Here is a 15,535-nt window from a genome sequence, read left to right on the forward strand (position 1 = left end):
CACCAGAGAGAGGCACTTGGGTTCCAGAGCTGGGCTGGGCACAGCACCATGGTCCCTGCTCACACCAGCCGAGAGTAATGAGTTCTCTTGGTGTCTCCCCAGTTCTTTATAATCTGAGGCTTATCTTCACTAGATAAGAGGAACAGGTAAGGCAGAGGTGTGTTCTGGCTTGATCATAGGGCTCTATGGCCCAGAAGATTACAAAACCCTGGAATGAGGCCAAAGTGTTCATCCCTGGAGATCGACTCAGTTTTGGCAGATTAAAAAAAAAAAAAAAACTTTGACTAGACATGAAAAGTGTTAATCGCTCAGTTGTGTCTGACTCTTTGTGACCCCATGGGCTATAGCCCCCCAGGCTCCTCTGTCCATGGAGTTTTCCAGGCAAGAATACTGGAGCGGGTTGCCATTCCCTTCTCCAAGGGATTGAACCTGGGTCTACCCACATTGTGGGCAGATTCTTTACCATCTGCGCCACCAGGGAAGTAATAAGAAGTAGTAGTGGGCACTGCCTCAGCCAGACCCTCTGGCATCTTGTCCCTGGTTCCACGTGAGTGGCTGCTAAGGGCTTGCACCTGGCAACGTCTTCAGGGGGCCACCCTGGGACCTGGGGGACCCCTCTCTGCCCCACTCTTAGGCAGGAAGAACCGGGAGCATCTGAGAGCCTGCTTCTCTTGGGGGGAGGGGAGGTGGATCTGCAGAGCTTGCCACAGACCCCCTGGAGATCAGCCTGAGGCTGGGGCTTTGCCTAAAACAGTCCCCCTTGCACAACTTTTCCCTCTGCCCTTTTCCTGACTCCCTTCATTGTCTCACTTGGGAGCACAACCTGGATATGTGCCTTCACACAAGTATACGCCTCTGGGAAGAGCCCCACCTGAGACAGTTTCTTGCAGCCCTTATCAGAGCTTCATCATGTCCTGGCAGATGATATCCCAAGAGGAAATATACAATGTTTTGTAAACTCTTTACCCCCACGAGGCCCAATGTACTCCCTGCCTGTGCAAGTGCTTTCTCTGAGTGCCCTGAATGATGCCTGAACTAAAACAGAGAGGTCAATGGAATTGCTTAAGGCCACAGAGCAGCCCAGCAGAATTTGCTTCCTGCCCTCGAAAGCCATCCAGGGTTTGGTGCTGAGAGCGGCAGAAGGGACAGGGGAAAGCAATGCAGCTCAAGAAAGCGGAAGAGCCTGGCTCCAAAGAATTGTAAAATTTATTGTATAAGTATTGCAGCTTTTCAGAATGTCATCATTGCCACTAATGATTACTGATACACAACAAGCGATTTCATCAGGCCTGTGGATTGGCATCCAAATACAGAGTCTTACGCAGCAGCAACGTGGGCACTGCACCCAGCGTGCCACGGAGTTTACACACATGTAACTTGAACAGAACTTGGGAAACGGGGCTGCAAAAGAGAGCGGTTCCAACACCAAGGGAGCAACGTAAAAGCGTCGCCATCAGCACAACCACCGTGGAATCAGGCAGGCAAATGAGAGCGCAGCGGGTCCTTCTGAGCTCTATAGTACAGCAAAATGTGAAGCGCAGTTTCCGGAAAACCAAACTGAACATTTTTCTCTCCTTTATCACCAGGATGTTTTATGGATCTGGAAGCTTGGTGTTGCATGTAGAAAAAAAAAAACAAATTCTCTGAAACGTACAATTCACAGAGCAGACAGACAAGGAGGGGAATGGGTTCGGTCCTTGGCCTGCCCCGGTGTTCGCTAGACGTGGAGGGGAGTCGCTTTCAGCTCCTGGCAAAAACGTGAGGACGCGGACGGCTCTGAGTGCACTCTGCTAAGGCCGTCTGTGTAGACCTGGGCTTTGCGGGGGAAACGTTTCCTCCAGAGGAAATGTGATGATGGAAATACAGGGAAATAACGTGAGTAGAAAAAGCTGAGCTCCGCCACCTTCTCTGAGCGCAGCCTGGTCCCCCTCCAACCAGCCACTGCCGAGGACCCCTCCTCTTCAACCTTCTCCTGGAAAAGTGGGCCCTCCCAAGGGATGCTCAAAGGCCTTTCAAGAATAAGAGCATGACAGCCAACACCCAGAGGAAGGCTGTATCCTCAGGGCTCTGGGTTCGGCAGGGAAACCAAGAGCTCTGCAGAAACGCACCCATGGTCTTCTTGGGAGGTGCCCTGGCCCTGACAAGTTGCTCCACCATGAACTTCTGCAACTGTCATTTGCTGGGCACGGAGCCCTGGCATGATACTGTGGCATCGAGGACTGGACTACAATACTGGGGCACAACAAGGAAAGGATGCTCTGCCCTCAAGCCAGCTGAGGTCAGTAACCCCCGCCCCTGCTTCCTTTTCTAATTCGTTGCCCATCTGGCAAATGCAGACCACACCTTCCCCCCTACAACCCCAGTAACAAGATGCAAGTTTTAGCTCAAGAGGAAGGACCTCGGGGACCCCTTGGTCTGGCCTTCATCTAACGCTGGAAACAAGGTCTGCATCTAGGTTCTGACCCAGATGGGAGTTAAGTACTGACAGGAGGCTGGAGGGGTGGCCTGACCAAGGGAGGCACAGCCAGGGTGGAGGGAGGGTGGGTGGGACACGGCACGAGGGTGATGGGGGCGTTTTTAAAGCAGTCACTTCTGTCGCCCACGAGTGGGAAAGGCAGGCCTGGGTGAGTTAGGGGCGCTGTCCTGGAACACTGCTGCCAGGGGACAGAAGGGGTCAACCGCTTCCTCAGTAAGGCACTAGGGAGACGCTTCACATAAAGGAAAGATACGTTTTTTTTAAAAAACTTTATAAATGTGTCCCTGTACCTTTCAGGACAAACTCTAGGGATGTCTCTGCATGAATGATCTTTACAAAGAATCTTCAAGAGAGAGGCAGAGGTTAGGCTGAAGACCCCACAGAGAGGCAGGTTTTATTGTCAAGGGACCAGAACTTTCTGCCAGGCTGGTGAGCGGGCACTCAGACACCTCAGTCACCTATTGGTCACCATGTTCTTACAAGGTATATAATAGAAATAGTTCAAATGGTCAGAACTTCAAAACTGTTCTCAAGTTTTTCAAGCAATAAAAAAGGTTGTTTAAAACAATAGTTATTGCCTCTTATCCTTTTCTTTTCTGTTAACCGGCTAGTTGGGATTCTGTCGAAAATGAAGAGACAGTTCTGCAGGATGGGCGGGGTGGGGGGGTGCTACTCTCTTGCCAGGGGTGTCACCCCATGGAATATTAGCCCATCCTTGGTGGCAGGAAGGACTCTCATTTGCTCAACTCTCTCCCGGTCATCTCCATCTGCACACACGCACGCCACCAGCGAGGGGTCCCACCAATATCTAAGCAGTAAAATCCTGGTAAACAAGAGTTGTGTCTGACAAAGACGCTTGTGAAAACACAGACACACAAAGACACTAAAAACGATGGTTTCCACGGGGAAGGGAATGAAAATGCGAAAAGAGAGAAGGGGAAGAATTCTGCTTCTACGTCCTAAAGCTTGAGTTTGTGTTGGTTTGACAGTTTTTCTCATTTTCACCCTTTCGCAGTGTCCTGGGAGAAACCTGGGCATACCGCTCTTTCGTCTCTGGTCTTCTGGTTATGGGCCTGTTACGTGAGAACCGATATAAAGACAGGGGTGAGGTCATGCGGCTAGTCCTTTGGGCCTTTCCTACATGCCAGCAGGCTGCACCACTCAGCTGGTGCAATGTGGAGCCGGCTGAACTGCCGAAGCATCCTGCAAGCCTGAGCCACCTAACTGCCTCTGGCAGGGCTCTGGCAATGCAGGCAGGGAGCACCTTGGCGAGCCCCTTCCTATGGGGACCTTCATGGTTCAAAAAAGAAGAGAAAAAAAAAAAACACCCAAAAACTAAGATTCCTTCAGTAACAGTTAGTCTTCATTTCGGGAAGAGCAAAGCCCACCTTCCTGGAACTTGGGGCCTGGAGTTAACTTTTCCTATTTCATTTGCGATCCAAAGGCTGTCCTGGCCCAGAGGAGGGCTAAACAGGTCTCCTTCAGGAGGGAATGTAGACCGAGGTAATTACCTATCACTAGATGAAGGCTTCCACTCTGCAGGAGGTCAGCCCTGGGGAGCCTCTCTCCAGCCCCAGCGTGGAGCCCACGCTCTGCCTGAAGTCGACCGGGATATTCCGACATTTCTCCCTTAAAAGTCTTGACACACGTGGATAGAAGTTTCCATCAAACAAGCACTGACATATTTATATTAAAAAATAGTGCAAAAGCTCAACATTTATATAAATAACTCTAAACCCCTGCTTTGTAGTTTTTTTTTCTTTACAAGGTAATACACACTTTCTCAGTTGGCACTCAAAAATTGCCATTTTTTTTTTCTCTTCTAGTTCAGAAAACAACTTTTTTTTTGTAATAGGCCTCTTCTAATACAAAAATACTCCTGCCCTCGCACATACAGTTTCTCTTATTTTATATATATTTATATATATAATATTGCAGATCTTTAAACAAAGGTTTTGTGCAAATATGTCTTTAAAGTTAAGTGAAATCATCATAAACAAACAAAAGAAAGTAAGCATTCACGCACGCAGCTCAACTAGAAACAGAAAAGACTAGTGTAGAATATTTTTTTTTCTCTTTTGCCTTCAAGACACAGCTCAACAAAGAAACGTGGGGTTGTTTTTTTTTTTTTGCTTTTTTTTTTTTTTTGCAAGCTTTCTTAGCTTGTGCATTCAGACCAGACAGAACACGTAAATATTTATACACAGAGAGGTGGGGGACGGGGGGAGGAGGATGGTTACGCGTCGCATTTTCTGTGTGTCGCCCCGGCCTCCTCTCTCTTTTCTTTCAAGAAGTGCGGAGTGATTTACGGTTTTTACCTACTGCGGCCCCGGCCCGCCCTCCGGACTCCTAGAGGGGGTGTCCCTTCTGTTTATCCTTCTCTTTGCTCCAGGCCGCTGTGCTCTCCAGGGGGGCGATGTGTGCGGGGTGCAGCCGGGTGCCCTCCAGCAAGGAGGCCGGCCCGCTGCTCTGCTGGTGCTGGAAGGTGGAGGCGCCGGGGTAGTGGCCGATGACCTCGCTGTAGGTGGGGGGCGGCCCCTCCATGCGCCCGCCGCCCCCGTAGCACGTGGCGCTGATGCCCGAGTTACTGCTGGGGGGGCAGGGGCCGCCCAGCATGGCACTTTCCATCAGGTCGCTGTCGAAGATGGTTCTGTTCGGGGGTGCGCGCACTGACTCCCGGTTCAGCTCCAGCTGCTGCTCGGGGTCCCGCAGCTGGAGCGTGCAGGGGCCCTGGTAGGGTGGGGGCTCCTCCCCGTCCGACAGCGAGATGGTGGGTGGCAGATCGATCTCGTGCTGCAAGTACGGGTAGGTGGGCTGGAAGCGGTGGAAGCGGTCCCGCTGGGCGAAGGCGGGCACAGCCAGGCGGTCGGTGGGCCGGGGTGGGGCATACACCTGCGGCTGGAGGGCAAGAGCCAAGTGAGGGTCCTTCCCCCACGTGCAGCAGGGCCCAGCGTGGGGGTGGGGGTGTTGGGGAGTTGGTGGAGGGTGCTGCCTATGACTCTGCTCTCTGGGGAGTGAGGATGGGGGTAGGGAGCAGAGCCCGGAGTCCAGCGCCTGATGCCTGGAGAGTCACACAGTGGAAAGAGGGGCAGCCCGAGTCCTTCGGTGTCGCAGAGATTAAGGGCTGCTTGCTGGGGCTGGGGACCGCACAATGTCCTGGCGGGGACCATCCCGGCTGCCCAGGAGGGTTCTTCAGAGAAGAGTAGGTGTGGGCCTCGAGCAGCCACTCTACTAACAGGGGAGGTGCCTCCGGCCTGGGGAAGGGAAGCTACTGGGCAGAGGGGCGTCCACGACAGCGGCCTCGGGAGCAGGGGACGGAGGGAGTCCCCCTCCATCACTTGGGAGAGTGATGGAGGGTAGGCAGTGCTAGGACTCACCTCTGGAATTCCATTGCCTGACACCGTGCTCTCTGAAGGCCAGAGGCATCCTTCCTGTATGGGTAGAAGGCCACAATCAAGATAATGAACATATCCATCACCCCAGAGTTTCCCTGGGGACCTGTTTTCTTGAGGATCCCCAGATAAGGCGGTTATCACCTGCAGTCTTGGGGGGTGGAGGGCGGGGGGCGGGGCGGGGGGGGGGGGGGCGGGCATCGCCTGGAAGATTGTAATTTCTGATATGGCCGTTAGGGGGCTCTGTGAGTCTCAACACCATCCCATCAGGAAAGCAGTTACCCCACACAGACTCACTGGGGTCTAGTTTATTCCCGGCGTGTGGATACAGAGAGCAGATACATACTGTTACTGTTAATATGGTCACCCAGGGCCCTTTCGGTACTGATGTTAGGAATGCCTTGGTGCCAGGCACTGTGCTCAGCTCTTTAAAGTACTAACTCAATTCTACCGACAAAACACCATGGAGCTGAACGGCATCTGCCCAGCTGCTAAGAGGCAGGGCTGGGATCCAAACCTTTTCTGCTGCCTCCAGACTCATTCCAACTCAAGCCGGCCCTGGCAGGCTCTGTGGACCCCGGGTGGGACCCTGGCACAGCCCACATGGGCATCAGGAAGACAGATGAGGGCACACCTACCTGCTCCCCATTTAAGTTGGGAGCCCTGGAAAGAGGTGCAAGCAGCCAAGGTCAGCTTGGATCAATGTGAACTTGCCTAAAACCCCTCTGTGAACCCCTCCATCCAAGGTTCAAGCCATGTCTGCCCACCCACTAGCCCAGGGAGTCTCCACTAGGGAGCTTAGGAATACACCAGTCAATGCTGTGAGGCCCCACTGCAGACCCCAGGATCACCGCCATCCTTGTCACCTGACTAACCCCAACTTGTGCACCTGGAGGTCACCTCCTCCTCCAGGGAGGCCTCCAAGGACCACCCACCCAGCAGAGGCCCCTCCCCAGGCTCCCACAGCATCTCTGCTCCTGTGCCAGCCCGGCCCCGCTGTGAGTAACCCGGCATCAGCTTGCTGCCCTGCACCTGCCCCCGGCTGAGTCTTAACTTACCCGGTTCCCTGACTCAGTGAATGGCCCTGACACCTTTCCAGGTCCCAGTGCCAGGCCCACGCGCTGCTTCTGGCAGCTCCTTCTCTCACCCCCTCCACTCCCCAACACTTCCTTCTCTTCCTAAAAGCATCCCTTGAAAGCCTGTCCAGCCTGCTCATGGCTTCTCCATCTAGATCAGGGGTCTTAAAGCTGACTCCATCAAGGGCTGGGGGGTCTGTCACACCACTAACACGGCTGCTGCCGGTGAAAGCAGCCACGGTAAGAGTCCAAGGGAATGAGCCAGGAGAATCTGATGGAGCGGGCAATCGGCCCAGGTCTGTCTATACCCAGGTGGCCTCCGACCTGCCCTCAGCTGCAGACTTCGAGCTGCGATCTGTCACTGCAGTGGCTGGCATCTCCGCTGTCATCATCATGCGGTATTTTCTAGCTTCTCTGGCGCAGCGCCAGCTGGGACGTGCGGTCTCAGGGCACAGGGCTTACCTGAACATGAACCCCACCCTCTGACAGATGAGGAAATGAACTCCCAGGGGTCGCCCTGAAAAGAGGCCACAGCAGGACAGCTATGGCAGGGGTGGCCCCTGTGCCAAGCAGACAACGGCTGTCTCTGGGTCTCTCTGGGAGGTCATGGGGCCCCAAGATTGTGCAGATGTGCCCTGTCTAGCAGGAGCCCCAGGGGACCGCTACACGTATTTCAGGTCTAACAAGCCTGTGTTTACCCAGCCGGGCATCCCCAGGGGCCTGTGCAGGTGGCTGGTAGATGTCGAGGGGTACTTTCTTTTAGCCTCAGATGTTCAGGAACCAGAACCTGGATCCTGGCCTCCATCTGGGCATGAAGTCCCAGTGCTGCCCACATGGCTGTCCCCTTTCCATGGTGACCAGGATCCCTCACATGGGAACCTCTGCCATCTCCCCAGCTCTCACCACTAACATCACCCTTCCTGTGACCATGCGGGGGGGTGGGCAGGAGAGAGGCTCGCCCCTCCCATTTTACAGATGTGCACACTGAGGCTCAGAAGGGGTGAGATGCCCCGCCCTGGAGCACAGCTACCGGGCTGCAGTCTTCCCATTTGTCCAGAATACCCTCTTTTGCACCAGGATCTGAGAGGGGTAAAATAGGCCTCAAGCTGTTGCTTAGAAGCTGTGTGCTGGGGCTGCTGCTGCTAAGTCGCTTCAGTCGTGTCCAACTCTGTGCGACCCCATAGACGGCAGCCCACCAGGCTCCCCTGTCCCTGGGATTCTCCAGGCAAGAACACTGGAGTGGGTTGCCATTTCCTTCTCCATAGAAGCTGTGTAGCTTCAGGCAAATGTTCCCGCCTCTCTGAGCCCCAGTTTCTCCTAAGATGGGCAGATCACTAAGTGCAGATGTGGCAGTGCAGCTGCTGGCTCCGTCCCTTGGGCAACAGCACATAAACACACAGGTGAGCCTCAGATGCTTCTGAGCAGAAGCGCAGTGCCCTCGGGCACACTGGGCCTGGGGGTTGGGGCGCCCCGTGTTCGCGGTTCAGGGACCTGAGCAGACGTGCTCCTTGCCCTGGCAGCCTGGCGACGTACACAAGCAGAGATGCCCGAACCCGCCAGGGATAGGCCTGCCAGCCCGACGTGACCAGAGACGTCCCTCAGAGCTGAGAGGCCACGCTGGCCGCCCCGGCCTGCTTCTGTCACTGCCCCCCCAACACAGGCTCAGGGACGTGCTCCCCGCAGAGCCCCAGGGCTGCCCTCTCTGTGATCTGCAGCCTGCCAGTCACGCACCTGCTCCTGTCCAGGTTGTTACACTCCACCTCACAGGTGTGGAGATGGAAACTGTTTAGAAATGGACTCTGCACCGCCTCCTGGTCCATCTGCTGAGCAACACCCACCGGCAGGCAGGGGTGGCCCGAAGGCGCAGGCGAATGAGGGGGGACGTGGGTGCTGAGATCTGGGGGAGGGCGAGGGCCCATCCTGCTGGGAGCCGCTCTGTCTGCCCCAATTGTGAGCACTCAACCCCAACACCACACGCACTTGATGGGGGCATCCAGGCCCCTGGAAGCTCAGGCACTCACCGAGGACAGGGCATCTTCCCTCCTCCTGCTCTGGCTGTGCCGGCCGATGAAGGAGCGAGCGGACAGCTTGTAGTGGCTCAGCAGACACGTGATCACCACCACCATCACCATGACCACCACCACGATGATGGTGATCTCAACGAACTCCAGCTCCGCTGCAAGACCAAGGGGACATGTGAGACGTTGGGGATCCCAGAGCAGGCAGGGGCTCGGGGCCAGCTTTCCTGAGCACCCATACACCCCAATACACACACACACACACCAGCACACACACCCCAACATCCCTATACGCCCCCAACACTCCGCCACACCCATACCCACAAACACAAACACAGATAACACACCCACGCACAGACATATTTATCACACACACGACGCACAGCGACACCACCCTCGACAGGATGGGAGGGTATGAGGGCCACCCCCACCTCAGACGGGAGGGTATGAGGGCCACCCCCACCTCCAGGAAGAGGCCTCAGAAAAACCACATTCCGGGAGGTTGCAAACACTGCAACTCTCATTTCTTTTTTTTTGGGTTGTTTTGTTTTTTTCCCCCAGAAAGCGGAAAAACCCTCAAGTGCTGGAAAAGGAAAGAGGTTATTTTGATCCTGCCAGAGTCGGGGCGGTTTCTGCTGACTCGAGCGGGTCTGTGTCGGGGCCGATCGGCAGCTGGCCATGCGCCCTGCCAGCAGAGCCCCCAGCAGTGGCAGGTGAGAGGCTGGGGGCCCGGGCAGTGACCTGGCTGCAGGGGGCTGGGGGGCACAGCCAGCCTCCCCTGGTCCGAGGCTGCCCACGGACAAGCCAGGAAATGTGTCTCACCAGATCCCAGAGGGCAGGCAGGAAGACCCTCCCCGCCCCCCTGCCCCTTGGCACTGACAAGCAATTAGCCGAGGTCTCCCCAGGGGTACAGGTTCAAGCTCAGGGCCACTGATTCAGCGCTTCCTCTTTTCAGACAGACACAAGGAAGCTGGAGGAGTGGGGGCGGGCGAAGGGGGGCCTGGAAAGCAGGCAGTGAGGTGCGCTGTGTCCCGTGTGCCATGTGCCACTCACTCGGGCCCTGGCCGGGGCCTGGGAGGGCAGCCCCTCCTGCCACCAGCCTCTGCTTCCAGCGGGAGATCGACGCATCCCGGGTGGACGTTCCTGCTGGTTCAGCAGAACCCCTCCGCACGCAGCCCGCCCACCGCCCTCTCTGGAGCCCTGGCCACCCCTTCTTCCTACCCAAGCTCGGCGGGACACCCACCTTCTCCCACCATGTTAAGCCTTTTTGCCCAGACGTGCCAAAGTCTGCCTGATGCTGTTAGTTGAGTGGGTCTGCCCCCTGGGGGACCCGTGGCAATGTCTGAGGACACTAGTGGCTCAGACTGGTGGCACTAGTGACACACTAGTGACACAACCGAAGGCGCTCCCAGAATCTAGAGGGTGAGAGCCAGGGTGTTGCTTAACAGCCTACAGTCCATAGACCACAGGGACAAAGAATGTGCCGGGGCTCAGCGTCTGTGCAGCGCTGAGCCTATATACGGTTGCCTTTTCATCATCCCGCCTCACAGGTGAGGGGACCCAGGTTCAGGTCACGTGACAGACTGCTCGCTGGTGACTCCCTCATTGGATATGGGGGTGGGAGCCACATCCTTATCTTGCCCTGGGAGGGACCAGGAGGGACGATGAAGTAGCCAGGGACTTCGGTGAGTCCCTCCTGATGCCCTAGTAGGCTGGGCCCCGCCTGGCGGGAAATAGGACAAGCCTCAGACCCTCAGAGGGACTCGTTCCCTTTCCCGCCAGGAGGGTGCGGGGCCTGAGCTGGCAAAGGCCAGGACGTTGGCCTGGAACCCAGTGGCTGTGGCCACACCTCCTGCCTCCCCAGACAGGCTGGTCTGGGGCCTGTGCGCTAGGGCCTGGGATAAAGCTGCCCATTCAGGGGACACACAGGCTGGCTTTGTGCAACACCCACACCCCCTCCTCAGAGGGGCCTGCAACCCCTCCTCCAACATCGTGCACTCTTCACCCCAGCCTGGACTTGGGGGTAGGCACCCTTGCCCTCCTCCGCCCATCTCCAGGGGCCCTGCCCACGCCTGGCCTGAAGCAAGGGAGGTGTCTGCATCTCCGTCCCAGGCCTGGTGGCCTGCAGGCTCCTGGCCAGGTCGCTGCCCTCCTCCAGGTAACATCCAGTGAGGAGGTAACAGGGCTGGAGGTGTCCTATTGGGGCAACAGATGAGGCCCCACGGGCTGAGTGGGCGTGAACAAAGCCCACAGCTCTCCCGACCCCCAAAGGGCGGGAGGACCTGATTTCTGGGGTGCAGTGTCAGAGTGAGAGAATCACCCCCAGAAAGGAGCCCAGGGTGCTGAAGACACTAACATGACCGCACTGGTTCCTGGGCCACAACCCCACACAAATCCACATGGGGGACGATGGGGCGAAATTCTCAGGAGACCACGAAGTGCTTCCAGGTTCTATTCTGGAAGCCAGAGGCCTGGGGTCGTGGCCAGAAGGGAAGGGAGACTCCTAAGGGTTGCAGAGTCCCTGAGGTGGCTCCAGGGCCGGCACAGCACTCCATGGGGACGCCCAGGCTGGCTCTGTGACCCTCACTCACTCTGAGTCCATCCCGCTTTCCCCACATGGAAGGGAGAGGCTGTGTGGGGCCCACATGGTCAGCACTCAGGGAACACTCCCTCAATGTGACCATGGTTAGTAGGGGCTCCCCAGCACACCAGCCAAAGCAAACAAAGACAGTCCAAACCCATATGTCTGAAGACAGAGGGTCAAGCAGGACCCAGCTGGATATTCCAGGGTGTGCAAAGACACGGGGTCTTCCTAGGTGGTGTTAGTGGTAAAGACTCCACCTGCCCATGCAGGAGACGTAAGTGATGGGTTCAATCCCTGGATCAGGAAGATCCACTGGAGGAAGGCATGGCAACACACTCCAGTATTCTTTCCTGGAGAATCCCATGGACAGAGGAGCCTGGCAGGCTACAGTCAATGGGGTCACACAGAGTCGGACACAATTGAGCGACTGAGCATGTGCAAAGACATGGAGACATGGGGACAGGGGGATTGAGGGGGTCAGGAGAGGCCCCCCAGCCAACAGGTGATACATCCCAACCCATAAGGCAAAAATAAGCCTAGGCTGGGTGTCTTGACCTTGGCCATGGGGTGAGGGGGCTCTGGTCCCCTGGATAGCACAGTGAACTTTCACACTCAGGGTGCTCCTTCCTAGAGACTCTGCCTTCAGGGGACATGAACTCACCTCTTTGGGACATGCATCAGAAAGCATCTGCTGGAATACGGGGCAAATGGGGGCCTGAGGGCATTTGCATCCACAGTCCCGTCCCCACCGAAGCAACAAACAGAGCTGTGGGTGGCCACCCCCTTAACACAGGCTGTGCTGTCCACTTGCCCCAAGCTCCACCTGGGCCCTAGTTCTGCTTGACCTCATCTGCCTGGCCCCTCTGGATCTTCGTGCTCAGCTCCTCACTCCTGCTCCCACTGCAGGAATACACTAATTGAGCAAGAGCTCCTCATCAGGTCCACAGGGTGCTCCAGACATGCACTGCTAGCTGAAACCCCAGCAGGCCAGACAGCTCCCAGGCAGGCTGGGTCAGTGCAGCCATAATTCCCCATCTCTCCAGAACCTAGAAACAGTTGGTGAAGCTGCCTGGCCTTTAACGCCGGCAGCATATTCAAAGAATTTTAAAAGCAACGAGAGGCCAAAGTCTGCAGGATGGGTGGCTTCTAGACTTCCAGCCAAGAGAGGAGTCCCCAAGACACAGAGCCACACTGATCCTGCCTCAGCGTCCTCAATCTCACAGGCTCCCTTTACCTGGACGTGGGACCAGGTGCCCAGCACACTGGCGGAAGGCATAGGTCCAACTGCTGCCCTCCACTCAGTTCAAGTCTCCTGTGACCACGGGGCTCACAGCAAAGCCTGGTCACAAACAAAGGGGAATCAGAGCAGGAGGGGGTGGCGGGCTGGTCCCCAGCCCAAACTCCCTGTTGTCATAGCAACCACTCACTGGGACTACAGTCAGGATGCTAACATGTACAACACGTGCACCACCCTGCGCTGAGCCCACCTCCCCCAGGTCTACGAGCGCCATCACCATGCTATTGTGTAGACAAGCCAACCAGGGGACAGACAGAAGTTCCTCCAGATCAAAGGGCAGGGCCGGTCCCAAATCCAGGAGTGAGAGGGGAAAGGGCCTTTATCTCCTGATAAATGCTCCCAGCTTTCCCAAAGTATCTGTCAGTTCTCCCGCCTATGTGGGAACACCTCAGAAGCTGCCTATCCCTCCATCTGCCAGCTGCTGGCCGTGTGACCCTGGGCATATGCATCCCTGAGAGCTCCAGGAAAGATGAAAAAGTACATGTCAAGGGCTCAGAACAGGGCAGGAGACAGTGGGTGATCCACTATCACCACCGTCACAACCCCTACATGCCTTTGGGACAGCAGGCTCCCCTCATCCAGGCTGATGCCCTGGAAACACTGAGCATGCTTTCATGGGCCTCTGTTCCAGGGTCAGTCAGAAAAGGTCACCCAGGGTGGTGGCTGGACTTAGGGGCACCAGTCCCGGCTTAGAGGACCTGTGCAGAGAACAGGAGTCTTTGGGGAGGAAGCATCACACTTCCCTCATTCTGATCTGGGCGTCAGGTCCGCTTCCCATGGGGCAGCGGTCCTGTCATTTTTCTTTTGGGGCGGGTGATGGATGCAGCAGGTTCTCTGGGGGTGGCCAAGCCCATCTTCCACATGCAAAGTAAGGTCACTCTTATTTAATTGAGGGTCTTCTTTCCTCATGAATAACTTCAAATTAACAGCTTCGTCCGCCTCATTGGAGCAGCCTGACTGCTTTTGTGTCTCCTCCTCCAGAGACGGATGCAGTCACTTTGAGGTGTGCATACGGGCGTCTCTGGTCCTTTTCCAGCTCGCCTGACACTAGTGAGGGGTAGCGTCTGGGAGCCCCCTCAGGGCCAGGTGTGGCCCGAATCTCTTTGGGTATCATCATATTGAATCCTCAGCTGCATTCTGTGAAATAGACACTAATATGACCCCCGCCGCCAACTTTACAGATGAGGAAACTTGAGGCTGCGAGACGGGAGATGACTGGCCAAAGGCCACACAGTTCAAGACCCCAGACCCCCAAGCCTGTGCTTTCAGGGATGGGTTAGGCCAACAGCCCCATACCCAATGGTCCTGGGTACCGTGGTCCCAGAATGTCAGGAACAGTGTTGGTTCAAGTCAGGCGCTTGTGTGGAATGGGACTGGTTTCCAGGGTAGATCGAGACTGCCTAGAGGATCACTTGCCATGTGGTCCACGAAGCCAGTATCTTGCCCAGTGGTCCCCACCTCCCCACCAGCACAGAGGAAAGCCACAGGATGGTTGTTAGAAAGGCCTCATGCCATGCATTCGGGGGAGCTCTGGGCACCTCCCACGAAACTGCATACAGACACAGCTGCCTTCTCCTCTGTCTCTATCTGAGTGCCAAGCGCCTGTCCAGGACAGGACATCCTTCCCCACTTAGTTCCCACAAACCCCCGAGGGGCAGTGTCGGTCCCGTCAGGCCAGGAGTCAGAGAGCAGTCCTGACCCCATGGCTTCCTTCCCTGGCAGCTGGGGGAGCCAGGATGAGCTCTCAGAATGCGTATTTTAAAATAAAATTAAACTGAATAAAAATTCATGTGAGGCTTTAAAAGGAACCCAACTCTATCAAAATGTAGTTCTCAAACTCTCAACCAGACTTTCGATAAAGAACATACAGGACCACACAAGTGACCTGGGATACTAGCACATTAAATGCGACCAGGCAGGTTTCCATGGATAGGAAGTCTGTGGTTTCTACTGGCGACCGGATTGCAAGTAGCTGCTGATGCCCTGTGGTTTGGTACCTGTGTTCCTGTTAGGGGTGGTTAAGGTGAAGATGCAATTCTTTTGCAACCAAGTTTATGGCTCCCTGTTCTGAGTGATGGAGCCAGACCAAAACCAAACGCAGGAGCCTCAGTTCAAACCCCTGTCTGGCTGCTTCCCGGCTGTAAATGGGGAGAGGGCTGGTGCAGAATTTGCCATGCAACGTGTGGGCACAACCGTCACTGGGTTTTCAGTTAATCATCGGAAAAGCAGCCGGATGTTGGAGATCTTTTCTCTTTCCTTGGCTAGAGAGCTGGGCCAGAGTCCACCCAGCTCCTGCCAGCCCACAGGAGGTTTCCAGACCAGACGACCCCCCCTACCGCCCCCCGCCCTGTGTCTGCTCGGGGCGGAGGGGCAGCCGGCGTGCTCCCTGGTTAACAAGCAGTCCGTGCAGGCGGCCCTGTCTGGCCTCCTGGCCGCACACTGAGGAATTAGGAATTGGCACTGTCTGAAATTTATGAAAATCTAATCTCGTTAGGCCTGCCTGGATGAGACTGGCCGGGGCAGGCCTCATTGTCATTCTGAGGAGCCCCAGCCAGCCTGGGGTTCCTGCCATTTCATTTACTGCCCCTCCCCCCCACCGCATTTGAATAAGAACCCAGCTCCTTTTCCCCCCTGGAATTTCAAATAAAATTGAGCCAGACGTCAAAGGAATAACTTTCTGATCACTCCTGGT

At 55.9% G+C, this 15,535-nt stretch overlaps 1 protein-coding gene across 2 annotated transcripts in view; it reads right to left on the reverse strand.

Annotated features, from left to right (window-relative positions):
• Window positions 1–1,188: 1,188 nt before the first annotated feature.
• PMEPA1 (prostate transmembrane protein, androgen induced 1) overlaps window positions 1,189–15,535 on the reverse strand; it is a 56,930-nt gene continuing 42,583 nt past the window's right edge. For both annotated transcript variants that reach the window (XM_027558996.1, XM_027558997.1), the window contains exons 2-4: window positions 8,966–9,120; window positions 5,854–5,907; window positions 1,189–5,374 (exon numbers count right to left, since the gene is read on the reverse strand). In XM_027558996.1, coding sequence (XP_027414797.1) covers window positions 4,826–5,374; window positions 5,854–5,907; window positions 8,966–9,120 — 758 coding nt within the window. In that variant the 3' untranslated portion in view covers window positions 1,189–4,825. The remainder of the gene's footprint in view (window positions 5,375–5,853; window positions 5,908–8,965; window positions 9,121–15,535) is intronic.

Source organism: Bos indicus x Bos taurus, chromosome 13 (genome assembly GCF_003369695.1).
Source record: "Bos indicus x Bos taurus breed Angus x Brahman F1 hybrid chromosome 13, Bos_hybrid_MaternalHap_v2.0, whole genome shotgun sequence".
Lineage (NCBI taxonomy): Eukaryota > Metazoa > Chordata > Mammalia > Artiodactyla > Bovidae > Bos > Bos indicus x Bos taurus.